The following is a 15,671-nucleotide window of genomic DNA, read 5'->3' as shown; positions in this document are numbered from 1 at the left end:
CACAGATGCGGAGGCATGACAAGACAGTGGTACAGGGAGGAGAAGAGTCAAAAGAAGGCTTAGGGGTGGGAGTGGGGGGGTGGGGGATGGGGGTGGAGATGAGCTCAGTGAAAGCACAGAATGGCCTGGAAGAACGGGGGGACACAGTGGGGGATGGGCAGTGGGTGGGAAGCAAGCACGGCGTGGTCTGGAGAGGCAGAGCATGAGGCTGGGAAAGGGGGGGAGAGGTGGGGAGGGAGGAAAACATGGGTGGTTGGTTGCGGGGGCTGGAGTCTCTCGATGAGCTTAAGTTGGGGAGGGGGTGATGGAGGGTGGGGTTGGGTGAGGGAGGAGGATGGCCGGGAGCGGAGGAGAAGCTTAAGTTGAGGTGGTGCTGGGATGTGAGCCTGGGATGGATGGTGGGGTGATGACAAATGAGCTGGGGTGGGTGAATGGCTGGGTGGGTGGGGACAGGCCCCATGCAGTACCTCCTGCTTGTGCCTCGGCGTGGTTTCCTGCTCCGGCTAGCGGGACGTGGGAGGAGGAAAAGGAACCAGCAGGGTCAGTAGAGCAAATGGATTAGAGATACCGCGACTGGCCTGGTCCAGCAGGTAGCCCAGAGCACTCTGGGAAGCTGGGTGGGCCACCAGCAGGGCAGTGAGGTCGTCAGAAGGTACGGGGCGTGAAGCAGGGAGCCCAGGAAGGCGAAGAAGGGGGCGGGAGGCCTGGAGGCAAAGCGGCCCATCACACTCGGCAGATGGGACGTGGGGTTCTGGAGAGTCATGCTTCTTGCTGTCAGTGTGTGTTCAGGGGCTTGTGCTCCCAAGGTGGGGGTGCATGATGGAAACCAGCACACCCGTGTGTGCACATGCCCGTGTGCGTGCGCACGTTGTCTGCACGTCTGGGGGCATGACCCTATGGGCGAGGGGGTACACGTCTGTGAGTGAACACCTGCGAGTCTCAGGCCACACGGGCCTGCGTGAGCGTGCGCACAGGTTGGTGGGAAATGGGGGCGGGCGGCAGGAACTTGAACCTCACCCTTGTGGCCTGCAGGGACATCCTATCATGGGTGAGAGGGGGCTGTGCAGATCCAGATCACAGGCAAAAGGGCAAATTAGAAGTGAGCAAGAGGAGGCCAGAGTCCACCAGGAAGGGTACAGGGTGGGCAGCGTGCCCCACCCCCACCCGCGGATTCCAGGTATTGAGCACGGCCCAAGAGCAAGGCCCCGTCCGTGGTGCGCCGCACAGCAAGGGTGCCCGGCCACCGCTGAGGGCACCTGAAGGTCAAGGCTGAGCCTAGACCCAGGATCAGCCTCCTGACGCCCAGGTCAGAGGGTACGAGAAAGCGGGGCTCGTACCTTTAACTCCTTGATCTTGGTGGGGGTCCTGACCTCTCCCTCCTCAGCCTCTGACCGCCGCCCCCCAGACTCGCCATCCTCCTCCCGCTTGTCACTGTCAGGTCCTGCGTCGTGGTTCTCACTGACCGAGGCTGGGCGAGAGAACTCTGCTGAAGTGGGCAGAGATGGCCGGGCGTCCATGTGAGTCACCTCCCAGGCACAGGGAACAGGAGCCAACCCACCGCCCGCCCAACCATGCCTGGTGTAGAGCAGATACCACCACAGCCTCAACACGCTGGGGATAAGGAGCCAGTGCCCAGAGGAGTGGCGTGGCCTTCCCCAGGTCACTCAGGGGGTGAGAGCCAGAGCTACCTCCAGCGCCAGGCCCTCACCTGATTTCTACAGCACTCGAGCCTGGGTTCAAATCTCAAATCCATCTCTTCTTGGCTGTGTGATCTTGGGTAAGTTATACAACCTCTCTGGGCCTCAGTTTCCTCATCTACAAACAGTACCTAATTCAGACAACTGGGAGGAGGAACAGAGAAGCTAATGTGTCTCAGAGAAGCGGCTGGCTCAGAGTGAGCCAATTCGATCAGTGTTGGCTCACAAATGTCTTTGTTGTGGTGGTCGTAGCAGATACTCACTTGACCGTTATTTAACGAGACACAGATACTGTGAGATTAGCTTTCATTAGTGAAAGTTAAAGTCCTGAGGTTTGCACATGATTTACCTTCTTTTTAAATTAGGGAGAAATCAAGGGGATCCCTGCACTAACATCTTTCTCACTCACTGGCATTCCAAAGTCCTTTACTGCACAGGAAAGAAAGGGATGGAATTATAGACTTTATATCAGACACTGGGCAAAACCCAGACTATGCCCAGGGCTTGTGTCTCAGTGGAAAAAATGGCTGGAAAATACTGCATTAAAATCATCAGAGCACAGATTATCCTCAGGATTGGCACAGATTTTTTTAAAGAATAATTATCCCTTTTATTCGTATATATCACTTGACAAACTGCCCATTTATGCCCATTATTTCATTAGATCCACATACTACTCTGTGTTGATGGCTAGGATGGGAATTACTATCCCCACTTTACAGAGGATAAATTGAGACCTTGAAAGGAGAAAGGTCTCACTGGTAACCTTTCAGTGAATCAGGACAGGGACCCAGGCCTCCTGGCTTAGAGTCCGGGCTTCCTCGATAATGAACTTCACCAGTTCTGGGCCAACCTTTGCTGCCCTGAACAATCTGGGTTTCATTCAGCCCCCAGCATGGTAATGGGAGCTGCAGGGGAGGACAGAAGGACAGCACAGCCCTCTTTGCCCTTTGCTTAAATCTCAGCTCTCAGCACTGTACCTACTCAAGGAGAATAGGGAGCTTCCTGAGCCCCAAATGGACCCTTGCAAAACTGCATGTCCTCCGAACACGGCCAGGGAGTCCTGGGGCGGGACTCACCTCCATACTACTGGAAACATATCAGACTCTCCTGATCCCCTGGCAAACTCCTAAGCATCCTTCAAGACCCTAGCCCAACCCTGTCTCCACAGGGCTGCTCTGTATTCTGTACACACTTCTCCCACCAGCTGAATCATGTTGGACGCTGACAAACCTACTATTCTGTGAGCTCCTCAAAGGAAAGGGCCATACTTATACTAAAAACCGTACCCAGGACCTAACACAAGGCCTGGCACACATCTAACACTAAGAAAATATTTGTTGCCTTGCCTGGAGGCCAGCCCCAATATGTTCTGGGAGCATCTGCTGGTCCCCCACCAAAGTCCCCATCTCCTACCTTCAAACTACCCCCTACAAACCTAAAAGCAATAATAATTTATTAGTGGTCCTACAATTTATTAAGGTCCTACTATGTGCCATGAACTGTTTTGGGTGTGGTAGAGGTATTACTTGTTCAGTTCTCCCTATAACACAATGAAGTAGGTATTATTCATTTTGCAGAAGAAGAAATAGGCCCAGGGGAGTTAAGCTGCTCAAGGCCTCCCATGCTTTCATTCAAATATTTATGGACCACCTCCTGCATCCGTGGAGCAACTGGTGAGTATCAAGGCTGAGGCCTAACTCTGCCTAACTCCCAATGCCCCATGTGGCCTCTGACCCTCTCCTATAAACTTGTGAGCATATCCTGGGAGAGTTCTGGGCCCTAAAGGGTGCCGAGTTAGTAGGATTAGGTAAAGGCCTGGGACTTCTCATGTTTACAAGCTCACAGCTGGTTCTGATGCCACATTTTGAGAAGCCCTGGTCTGCTTGATACAGGGCAATGTATGGCCAATTCTCATTAATAGTCAGGGCACCTATCAACTCAAGAGACACGGGGGCAGTGGAGACTAACATGCAGTTAGATGTCAATCAGCCCAGAGCCCAGTGGAACCAAAAAAATGATTGGGAACAACTCCTTCGCCTCCAGTAAGGCATCACCAGCTCCACACTGCAGTTACAATATACCATTCCAGAATGGTGACAGGCTGTGAACTGCTAAGCTTCTCGGGAAGGGGGCCCAGAAAACCATATGGCTGAACCTGGGACCCCAAAAGGCCGCAACTCAGGGAAGTTGTGAGAAGCCCAGAGTGTCAGTGTCACATTCCAGCAGAAGTGGTACCGTAGGCTAGACTAACCCACGGAGAGTCCCCAGATGCAGCAGTGCTCTGGGGCCACCATGCCTGGTGCAAATCAACTGTCATGTGTTTACCGCCTCCACTGCTCATTCTACAGGACCCGGCATGCTCCCATCCCCCCCTACACGCCACTCTCCCCGCCACCTCCAGCGTGGGACATACCTCCGTCAAGGCTGCGGGACATGGTGTACCGTTTGCTGGAGGAACGCTCAAAGAAGGGCGCGGGCCGGTCGATGAGGGCGCTGGCCTGGCGGGTCTGTGCCTGGGTCCTCCCACTATACCGAAATTTGGAGCCCATCACCAGGAAGCCCTTGGGTGGGGGCTCAGGGGACACCAGCCTGCAGGGGAGGGATGGAGGCAAGGAGAGAGGATCAGATGCGCAACGCCAGGCCCAAGGCTGGACTACAGCTGGCCTTCCGTCCCGCTGTCCCACCACCTACGACAACTCTAAGTGGTCCAGAAGGTGAGAGACTTGGGGAAAGAGGAGGAGGAGGGCTTTCCTACAGTCCCTACTAACTCCTCCTACTGACAAAACACAGCCGTTACCCACATCCACTCACAGCCTCGGCCTCAGCCCCTGTTACCACACCCCAGGGGCAGGCTCACCGGAAGAACGTATGGTGCTCAATGCAGACCTTCCACAGTCTCTTGGCCGACCGGTGATTTGGGAGCTTAAAGCCAATCGTGCTCTCAAACTGCTCATACTGCAAAACCAGGGAGGGTGGGTCAGAAGGAAGGCCTGGGCCCACTCTCGCCACCAGTCCATCCTTTCTGAACCTCTTTCTCAGGCCTGTATGACTCTGGCCTGTTTGTTCATTTATTCGTTCATTTAATCAATCACCTGGATTAAGCCCTTACTCTGTGACAGATCCAGAGCTAAGCAACAGAGACACCAGGGTGACCAAGACAGAAGATTCTTGGCGGGGGGGGGGGGGGGGGGGGGGGGGGGGGGGGATGATAAATGGGTAAACAAGCTCATCTCAGATACTGATAAGGGCACAAAGGAATGGATAGAGATGCGTGATGTGACAGGGAACGCCTGTTACTTTAGAAAGGGTGATCAGGGACCGCCCTCTACACGGGGGATCTCTGAGCAGAGAACTGGAGGATGGGAAAGGAACCAAAGCTGTGTGAGAAGGTGGGGCAGAGGATTTCAGGTGGAGGGAACAACAAATGCAAAGGGCTCGGGCAGGAAAGAGTTTGCTTATTCAAGGATCTCAGAGAAGGGTGAAGGGGCTGGAGTGCCCGTGGGCGTGGGCGTGGGGCAGCGGGGCAGAGGCACGTGGGAGAGGCAGGTGGCCAGAGAGAGTTAGGACTTGAGTCCAAGAGCTAAGGAGAGCTCTCAGAAGGTTCAAGTGAGGAGTGGGAGTGGGGTGGGTTTGACATGAACTGATGCAAGGGACTTTTAAGCTCTCTCCAGCAGCTATGAGGAAAATGGCCTGGAGTGGCAGTGGAGGCCGGGGGACCAGTGAGAAGGACAGTGTAGGGATGGAGGGGAGAGACGGTGGCTGGTGCAGTGGACAGAGGGACAGAAGCAGACGGGCTCGCGTTTATTCTAGAGGTAGAACCAAGCGGACTTTGTGATGGGCGGGATGTGGAGGGTGGGCATGTTCATGTTTGCATGTGTGTGTAGTCGTGTGTCTGTGTGTATCTTCGTATGAGTACCACATGTAAGCAAATCAGGGACATGGACATAACATTCCCTGATCTGTATAACCTGAATATATGTGGTTTTCTTTATGCGTATACTCCCGTGTGTGTGTGTGTGTGTGTGTGTGTGTGTGCAGGCACATACCTAAAGTGCAAAGTCTATGTAGAGAGCCCCAGCAAAAGAGGACTGTCTCCCCACCCAGCACCCAGCACCTCCATCCATGTATCCCGGGTAGGAAAAAACCCAGGCCCAGCTGCCGGGGTCCCCTCCGTTTTAGCTGATCCTGGTGAAGAAGGGAGTTCCAAGGCAGGCTCACCTCCCCAGGCCGAATCTTGATGTAGAAGTTACTCCTCTTGTAGGAGATCTTGAGAATCTTGGGCCAGGCAAAGCGGTTGATCCTCAGCCGGTCCCGGTAGATGAGCAGGCCGTTGGCACAGACTCCTAACATGATGTCGATGCCCTCAGAGTCCTGTGTGAGAAGGGACCGTGGAATGACCCCGAAACCCCATTCTGAGCTCTGCTTGTAATGAGCCCTCAGGAGCAGGGTTTGAGCTTCCATGCTGGAGCCCCACAGAGCCATTTGTTCATTCATTTTGTCCTTTATTCACCCACTCACTTGTTCAATCATTTTCTCTATCAATCACTCAATCATTCATTCACCCAGCAAACAGTCAGGGGTACCTATGCATACTAGGTCATATGCTATATGCTCAGGATACAGAAATAAGTTAAGGCCTATGTCTTTCCCTCATGAAGCTCTCAATCTAGCGGTGGCACAGACAGATTCATCAATAAATATAATATAAGGAGAAATTCATAAGGATCATGGGGAAATAAAGCGTTATGGAAGGTCAAGTTATGAGAAATGAGAAGAGAAAAGGCTTCAGGTTGGAGGTAGCACAGAGTCCGGCACACCAAGCCCTCCAGAAGACCCTGGTAGCTCCTCAGAAGCATGCCCCAGAACCTAGGGGAACCCTGGCACCCAGCAATACCTTGGCATGGTGCAGGTCTACTCCGTACATAGAAAGCTTCTTGGCGTTCTCCAGGAAGTGGATTTCTGCTTCTCCTGGGGTCATGCCCCTAAGGGAAAGAAAGTGATCGCTGGTGGCCGGTGGAAGGACCAAGGCCTGAGTCCTGCCAGCCGAAGATGACCGTGAGCAGAACCTGTGATTCCAGGAAGGCAAGCATTCTGGAGCAGGAGTGCAGCTGGGCCTCCCCGGTCCCTCACCTCTGCTCTCAGTGCCGGACAGTGCACCCCTAGCCCCCGCTTCAGCCCACTGAACTCTCATCTCCTGCCAAAGCTCAGGTCCAGCCTTATTTTCTCCAGGAAGCGTTCAAGGCCTCAGCCGGGAGTCCAGATTTTTGCCTCATTCTGCCCCTGGATTAAATGGGGGCCATAAATTCTGTTTCTCCACGACAGTGAAACCACTGTGGATGACACTGCTTATCGTTATCACCCGGGGCTCCTAACTTATTACCCATAAAGGCTACTTTTCGCAGAACTTTGTATCAGAAACCACTTAATCGCCCTTGAGGAAAGGAGGAATCTCTCTCCTTTCTGAAAAGAAGAGTTACGTAACTCATCAAGTTCCTTCTTGGCTTTGGCTGCCAGGAAACTGTACACTCTCACAGCATTTACTGAGTTACATGTATTGAGTACTACATGCTGGTTACTGTTCCAAGCACTTTACATGTATTAATTCATTTGAATCCTCATAACAGGACTATAAGGTAGATATCGCTATTCCCACTTTATAGATGAGGAAACTACAGCACAGAGAGGTTGAATAACTTGCCTAAGGGCACACAGCTATTAAGTAGCAAAGTCAGGATTTGAATCCAGACAATGTGGCTCCATGGTTCACGTTCCCAGCCACTTCGTTTACATCTGTCTCATAGCCTCAGTTTCCTGTGCTCTGTCTACCTCGGGGAGCTTTTGTGCAGAATACCTGGACACTGGAAGTCCATCTGCTTTATGTCAAAAGAGCTGTTACAGCTGAAGGGATGGCCGTTAGAATTTCTCCAGCCCATATTGATCTGAACTTCCCCCTCTGAATTATTAGGACTCTTGCGAATCCCTAACACACCTTGCTGCCTACAACAGGGATGACAAAGAACCCAGGCGGACACTGCTAACCGGCTGCACGGTTTCAGTATCCTGCTCAACACAATACAACAGCAGCCGTTACTAGCCAATCAGCGTTGGTGTGCAAGTCTCTGAGAGACACATTTGCCACCCAGACCTCGTGTCCCATCACACCCCAGCAGGCTTTCTTCCCCACGTCCATGATCCCTCCACCTCTGGACCTGGGCCTATCTCCAGATGGCCTCTCTCCCCAGGACGCAACCCTCCTCATTCCCTCCATCCTTATTAGCAATGTGATAATATCACCATACCCCCTCCCACATGCATAGCACTTTACAGTTTACAACGCACTTCCACGTCATTTATCACTTTGGGTTCCCCTGACAAGCCTGGACTTAGAGTCCAAAGTACTTCCAGCTTAAAAGGATCATTTAGTTCCAAGGGTCCCCCCAGGGCGCGGGTATCACCCTCACGGCAGGGATTTGGAAATGGGGGATGCATTTTGGTTGTTACAATGACTGAGGGGGTGTTATGGGCATTTAATGCCTGGGGCCCAGGGATGCCACACATCCTGCACGGTGAATTCTCCTGCCCCGAATACCAGTAGTTGAGAAACACTGATAATCTAAGTCCTTATTAGTCCTTATACAGGTAACAAATGGGGCTGATGGGTTAAACACCCAGCCCATAATCACACAACCAGTTAACTATCTTCTAACTCCTGGCACAAGCTGCTTTCCACTGCACAATCAACTACCCAACCCCTCAAATCACAGAGCAACAGTAATAGCCACCATGCAGTGTGTCTCTAATATGCACCATTTAGCCCCTCCAGGACCCTACAGCATAGGTTTTATTAGCGCCCCCATTAAACAAATGAGGAAACTAAAGCACAGGCAAGTGAAATGACCAGCCCGAGATCCTCCGGTTAGAAATAGACAAAGCCAAAAGGTGAACCAGACGGTCTGGCTTTAGAATGTAAACTTTTGAACTTTATGCCCGGAGACATCAGGACACTTACCCAGGGACACACAATCATTATTATCATCTCCAATTGGCAGTTAAAGAGACCGATTCTCAGAGGCCAAGGACAGGGAATTACCATACCAGTACAAGAGCTTAAGAACCTGAAGTTCCAAGCAGTCATTTAAGGTCACATAGCAAGTTACCATCATTCCCATCTGATGAGATGATGTGCTCTCAGACACACCTCACGTCGACGGCAGAGCCAGGTGGGGTACTTACAGCATACGATCCGGTGGCCTAGCCAGGAAGGTTCTGGCCAACAGGGCAAGGAGCAAGGGGAGGACTGGGCGGAGGCCCTCTCACCTGTACGTCTTGTGCAACTCCATGATCCTTTCTTCCAGCTCCCGGGTCTGGTTAGGGGCGAAGCGGAGCTCGCTGACATAGTTGCCCACATGTTCCTCAGCATCATAGTCACCCAGCTCAGCCTGCACGGCATAGGAGCCCAGCAGGGCATGCGTGACGAAGGAGCAGGGCAGGCGGCCTGTGATGATGTCCGCCCGCAGCTGCAGGCACAGGTAGTATCTGGACATAGGGGAGAGCTGGCATGGGCACGGGGGCCACTCCCTCCCTAGATTCCCCCAAGCATAGCTGCCCACCGATCCATCAGCACCAACTGATCAACGCTCAGGGCAGCAGAAGAGAAATGTTCCCAGACACTGGCATGTCGTGTGTTAATACTTTGGGTGTATCCTAGAAGATGGTTATGTAACATTTCGTGCAACGTTAAGCATTTTTGTTCATTTCTAAGTTTGAAGGATTTTTCCTACTATAGGAACATTTTCGATTTCTAACTCATTTTCAAGCTAAATTAGGACTGCTTTGCTGGTTTAACCATTTTTTAAAAAATGTGATGTATTTTTAATTATACTATTAATATACTCTTATTGTGGGAAAAATGTAAACTTTAGAGATAATTCTAAATTTCCTCTTGATGTCCATTCTCAGTCCTAACTCCCTCCCCCAGAGGTCACTCCTGTTATCCCTGTGGTGTTTAGACCTTTCTCCTCCATGGACATATAGAAATGCATGTGGTTTTCACATGATCATCTCCATGGATGTAGAAAAAGCATTTGATGAAATTCAACATCGATTCATGATAAAAACTCTTATGAAACTGCATATAGAGGGAACATATCTCAACATAATAAAAGCTACTTATGGCAAACCCATAGCCAATATAATACTCAACAGTGAAAGCTGAAAGCCTTCTCTCTAAAATCTGGAACAAGACAAGGATACCCACTCTCATCACTTCTATTCAACATAGTATTTCAAGTCCTTGCTACAGCAATCAGTCAGGAAAAAGAAATAAAAGGTATCCAAATTGGTAGGGAAGAGGTAACACTGTCATTATACGCAGACGACATGATACTACATATAGAAAGCCCTAGAGACGCCACACAAAAACTGCTAGAACTGACAAATGAATTCAGCAAGACAGCAGGATACAAGGCTAACATACAGAAATTGGCTGCATTTCTTTACACTTAACAATAAAATATCAGAAAGGAAATGTAAAAAAAAAAATCCCTTTTATTTATTTTTTTAATCTATGGTTTTTATTTTTAATTTCTGAATGCATCCAAGTGCTTCAAAATTATTAAAACTGAAACGTTATACAGCAAGAAAAAAAAAGACTTCTTTCTTGCCACCATGGAACAAGTTACCAATCCTCTACATGCAGAAGCTCCATTATTGCTGAAAAAATCCCTTTTAAAATAACATCAAAAATAAAATAAAATACTTAGGAATAAACCTGACCAAGGAGGTAAAAGACTTATATGCTGAGAACTATAAAACATTAATAAAGGAAATTGAAGGTGATTCAAAGAAATGGAAAGATATCCCATGCTCTTGGATTGGAAGAACTAACATTGTTAAAATGGCCATACTACCCAAAGCAATCTACAGATTCAATGCAATCCCTATCAAATTACCCATGACATTTTTCACAGAACTAGAATAGATAATCCTAAAATTTATATGGAACCATAAAAGACCCAGAATTGCCAAAGTAATCCTGAGGAAAAAGAACAAAGCAGGAGGGACTTCCCTGGTGGGGCAGTGGTTAAGAATCCACCTGCCAGTGCAGGGGACATGGGTTAGAGCCCTGGTCTGGGGAGATCCCACCTGCTGCGGAGCAACTAAGCCCATGCGCCACAACTACTGAGCCTACACTCTACGGCCCATGAGCCACAACTACTGAAGCCCGCCCGTGCTCTGCAACAAGAGAAGACACTGCAATGGGAAGCCCGCACAGTGCAATGAAGACTCAATGCAGCCAAAAATAAATTAATTAAAAAAAAATTTTTTTAAAAAAAAACAAAGCAGGAGGCATAACCCTCCCAGATTTCAGACAATACTACAAAGCTACAGTAATCAAAACAGCATGATATTGGCACAAAAACAGACATATGGATCAATGGAACAGAATAGAGAGCCCAGAAATACACCCACACACCTATGGTCAATTAATCTTCGACAAAGGAGGCAAGACTATACAATGGGGAAAAGACAGTCTCTTCAGCAAGTGGTGTTGGGAAAGTTGGACAGCTGCATGTAAACCAATGAAGTTAGAACACACCCTCACACCATACACAAAAATAAACTCAAAATGGCTTAAAGACTTAAATATAAGACAGGACACCATAAAATTTCTAGAAGTGAACATAGCAAAACATTCTGACATAAATCGTACCAACATTTTCTTAGGTCAGTCTCCCAAGGCAATAGAAATAAAATCAAAAGTAAACAAATGGAACCTAAACAAACTTACAAGCTTTTGCACAGCAAAGGAAACCATAAACAAAACAAAAAGACAACCTACGGACTGGGAGAAAATATTTGCAAATGATGTAACCAACAAGGGCTTAATTTCCAAAATACACAAACAGCTCATACAACTCAATAACAAAAAAACAAAACAACCCAATCAAAAAATGGGCAGAAGACCTAAATAGACATTTCTCCAAAATGACATACAGATGGCAAATAGGCACATGAAAAGATGCTCATCATCGGTAAACATTAGAGAAATGCAAATCAATACTACAATGAGGTACCACCTCACACCGGTCAGGATGGCCATCATTAAAAAGTCTGCAAATAACAAGTGCTGGAGAGGGTGTGGCAGAAAGGGAACGCTCCTACACTGTTGGTGGGAATGTAAATTTGTGCAGCCACTATGGAAAACAGTACAGAAGTTCCTCAAAAAACTAAAAATACAGTTGCCATATGATCCAGCAATCCCACTCCTGGGCATATATCCAGAAAAAAACTGTAATTAGAAAAGATCCATGCACCCCTAGGTTCACAGCAGCACTACTTACATTAGCCAAGACATGGAAGCAATCTAAATGTCCATCGACAGATGAATGGATAAAGAAGATGTGGTACATGTATACAATGGAATATTGCTCAGCCATAAAAAGGAATGAAATATTGCCATTTACAGCAACATGGATGCAACTAGAGATTATCATACTAAGTGAAGTAAATCAGAAACAGAAAGACAAATACCACATGATATCACTTACATGTGGAATCTAAAATATGACACAAATGAACTTATCTATGAAACAGAGACTCACAGACATAGAAAACAGACTTGCAGTTGCCAAAGGGGAGAGGGGGTGGGGGAGGGATGGAATGGGAGTTTGGAATCAGCAGTTGCAAACTATTATATATAGAATGGATAAACAACAAGGTCCTACTGTATAGCACAGGGAACAATACTCAATATCCTATAATAAACCATAATGGAAAAGAATATGAAAAAGAATATGTATATATGTATATATAACTGAATCATTTTCTGTACAGCAGAAATTAACACAACATTGTAAATCAACTATACTTCAATAAAATAAATTTTTTTAAATGCATGTAGTTTTGGTTCATGGGTGTTTTTACCATGTAAATGTTATCAAATGCTATATCTGACCACACAGCTTGCTTTTTCACTCCCAACTATGTGCCTTAGAGCCCTTCCCATGTCAGCACACGTGACCCCTTTATTCATTTTAACTTCTGCACCATATTCCACTGTCTGGACTAACCTGTTTGCCAATGTTTTCTCAAAACTTTTTTATTTGGCTCCAGCTCTAAATGAATTGTCCAAATTGGTTTAAAAGAAACATTTCCAACCACTAGGCCATGATTTTTTTTATAACTTTCATGCACACTTGGATGATTTTACAACTTTTAGAACCATTTCAAAGCACTTTTTATTGCTTTTTAAGTTACTGTGTAATTTGTTTTAATATTCCAGTTCACGCTCAGCCTACAATACCTCCTTGCCCACTTTGCTATGTTTCACCATTTTTTTTTTCCAATGACTTGTTTCTTTTCCTTTTAAGTGGCTTTTACTTAATATAGTTTTTACTGCTCCACGACATTATTTTGCAGTCAGAACTGAAGCTCTGGCCAAAAGTACAATACATGTGGCCTCAGTGTGTGCTCAGAGCCATGGCAGAGGCTCAGAGCCAGCAGCTGCTCAAACATTACAGGCATCGAGTGTGGGCTTATAAGCATATCATTCAAAAGTCTCCAAATTCAGAAATCATTACCAAGCACACTGATCAGTCTTTCATTTCAGTCACTTTGTCATTCTGACCAGTTTATTTGGGTTCTAAATATTTTTGACTAAATCAGCTGCTACTACCACCCCATCCTCTGAGGCCAGCCACACCGGGCAGGGCTAACTTCCTTCCTGGTGTCCCTAGAGGCCCAATGTCCAGGGACCAGCACAAAGAGGAGAGGCACCAGTGGGCAAGACCAGGGGATGGGGGCTGTATTGGTCTAAAGCTCTCAGCCCTTTCGGGAATGAAGTTTAGACCCTGCTGCTGCCACCTTGGCCCCAAGCTGACCTCAGGGATTAGAGCGGGGCTAATGAGGCCAAGGCCTCAGGTCTGATCTATTCCAGGGATATCTGTTTTATCTCCCAAGGCCAGAGTCCATATCTTGACCTTGGCCCATTGCCTGGCAAATGGCAGAGATTAAGAAGGGACCCAATGGGAGACAGAGGATGGCTTAGTAGCTCCCTCTCCTGCCGTAGGAATAACTCCAAGCCACATCCTATGGTTGGTGGGTGTTTAGGGCCCAGCACAAGGATGACACAGCCCCAGGATATTGTAAAGTAAGACTATCTCTTTGGAAGGGGCTTAGATAAAGAGAAAGGCCCCTCCCTGTTTTGGATTTCAGAGGCAGGATGAGCCCCATGGAAGCTCTCATCCTGAGAGATGCTTTGCACCCCCTTCTAATCGTTAAGCCTTGTTATCTACTGGCACTGAGGCACAAGGCCTGCACCTACAACCCACGTTCACCCCAGCAGCCTGGGCTTGCCTCCCTGGGGTGGTCACATGCCTCATTTGACTCCCGCTCGCCTGCCATGTGCACAGAGTAGCACACAGGACCAAACTCCCACTTGCAAAGGCACCTGTGTTCTAATCCCTCCTATCCCCAAAGTTAAAACCTGGCGGTCCAGCCAGCACATCGGCCTTCAGACATGTCTGCTTTATCCTACCCAGAGATGGCCCACCCCATGCTTTTGAAGAGTTTAAATTAGTTGCCAATATTTAAAAAGTGTGGTTTTTACTCTCAAATCTCTAGCTTCACTCCAACTATCAGGCCTGGTTCCCACATGGCAGTGACTGCCCGAGCAGAACAGCAACTGTTTTAAGTGGCATCTGTCCTCTTGAATTCACACTGAGCCCCACTGTTCCCTGTGACACCTCCCCCTCTGAAGTCAAGGGTCAGTTGCCATGGACCACTCCATTTGCATCACTTTCTCTTGCACTGAGTTGGCTTCCCTTGTTGATGCTGTCTGCCTGGCCTCAGTAGGCATCTGGGTTTGCACCTGCCATCATGTACCCATATACCACTTTGTGTCTCCCAGGGCTCTGTGTCCATCCCCCTCCACCACCACCCCTCCCCAGCCCTCACCTTGTGATGTCTTCTGTCAGCTGGGCAGGGTCAGGGGGGTAGAACTTGACTGTGAAGGCAAAATTCCAGGGGCTGCCTGAGAGGAGAAGATGGAGGAGAGATCAGAGAGGCCCCATCTCCCCCGTGGGTGGCCCAGATGCACCATGCCATGGGCAATTTTTCAGTCTTCCCATAACAATCATCTTAGGACAATCCAATAAGAGAGGTTGGCACATTATTCCCACTTGACAGATGAGGAGACTGAGGCCCAGATTAACAGACTTGTGAACTAGCAGTGGGAAGGAAGGTAGAAAGAAAGAAAACAATGGTGCATGCCAGACATGCTGTTAATTACTTTACAAACATTGCTTCATTAAACCTCACAACATCCCTGTAAGTAAGTCCTTGATAATGATTATCCCCATTTTGTAAATGAGGACGGTGAGGCCCAGGCAGTAAAGTGGCCAGTCCAAGGTCACAAGCTAGGAAGTGGCAATGCTGAGGTTCAGACCCAGGCCACCTGGATCCAGAGCCCATGCTCTTCCCTCTACACCAAAGTCTGTGCCCCAGGACATCAATGGGAAGATAATTAATCTAGAAAATACCACATTAAACAGGGTTCCTAACTTTGGGCTTCTCAGAGCCCGCACTCTGCTACTGTGCATTGTACCTCTTGAAGGGGGACATGCATTCAAGAGTTCCCAGAATCCATCTGACCTGTTGCATCTATTTGTCACAGGGCATCCTTCCAGATTAAAGTTTCTCAGAGAACATGTTGCAAAACTCTGCCCTATATAATGGTGACTCCATCTCAGATGGCAGAATTGGATTATAAACAAGACCCAAAAGCAAATATAATGGGCTAAAAGTAACAAAGAACATTTCCCAGGGATAAATGTTAACCTCCACGTTTAGATATGAAAAATCAACGGTACACATTTACAAGGTAGAGAAAAATAAACGCTGCGGTTTCGGCTGGAAACAAGCTCTGCAAACCAAGAAGAGGGATGACCACTTAAGAAGAGGGGGGAGGGA

General features: G+C 48.3%; 1 protein-coding gene across 30 annotated transcripts in view; it reads right to left on the bottom strand.

The window, feature by feature from the left end:
• The window catches only part of EPB41L1 (erythrocyte membrane protein band 4.1 like 1), a 126,425-nt gene that overhangs the window by 33,411 nt on the left and 77,343 nt on the right, over positions 1-15,671 (bottom strand). For 16 of the 30 annotated variants that reach the window (XM_060284586.1, XM_060284595.1, XM_060284591.1 and 13 more), the window contains 8 exons: positions 14,658-14,733; positions 9,018-9,236; positions 6,595-6,682; positions 5,919-6,071; positions 4,558-4,655; positions 4,114-4,289; positions 1,338-1,486; positions 468-503 (listed from right to left, as the gene is read on the bottom strand). In XM_060284586.1, the coding sequence (XP_060140569.1) occupies positions 468-503; positions 1,338-1,486; positions 4,114-4,289; positions 4,558-4,655; positions 5,919-6,071; positions 6,595-6,682; positions 9,018-9,236; positions 14,658-14,733 (995 nt within the window). The remainder of the gene's footprint in view (positions 1-467; positions 504-1,337; positions 1,487-4,113; positions 4,290-4,557; positions 4,656-5,918; positions 6,072-6,594; positions 6,683-9,017; positions 9,237-14,657; positions 14,734-15,671) is intronic. The other 14 variants (XM_060284594.1, XM_030830697.2, XM_030830701.2 and 11 more) reach the window with 4 other exon arrangements.

This window comes from Globicephala melas, chromosome 15 (assembly GCF_963455315.2).
Source record: "Globicephala melas chromosome 15, mGloMel1.2, whole genome shotgun sequence".
Classification (NCBI taxonomy): Eukaryota; Metazoa; Chordata; class Mammalia; order Artiodactyla; family Delphinidae; genus Globicephala; species Globicephala melas.
Note: the sequence above shows the minus strand (reverse complement) of the source record. Positions and strands in the feature narration are given on the sequence as shown.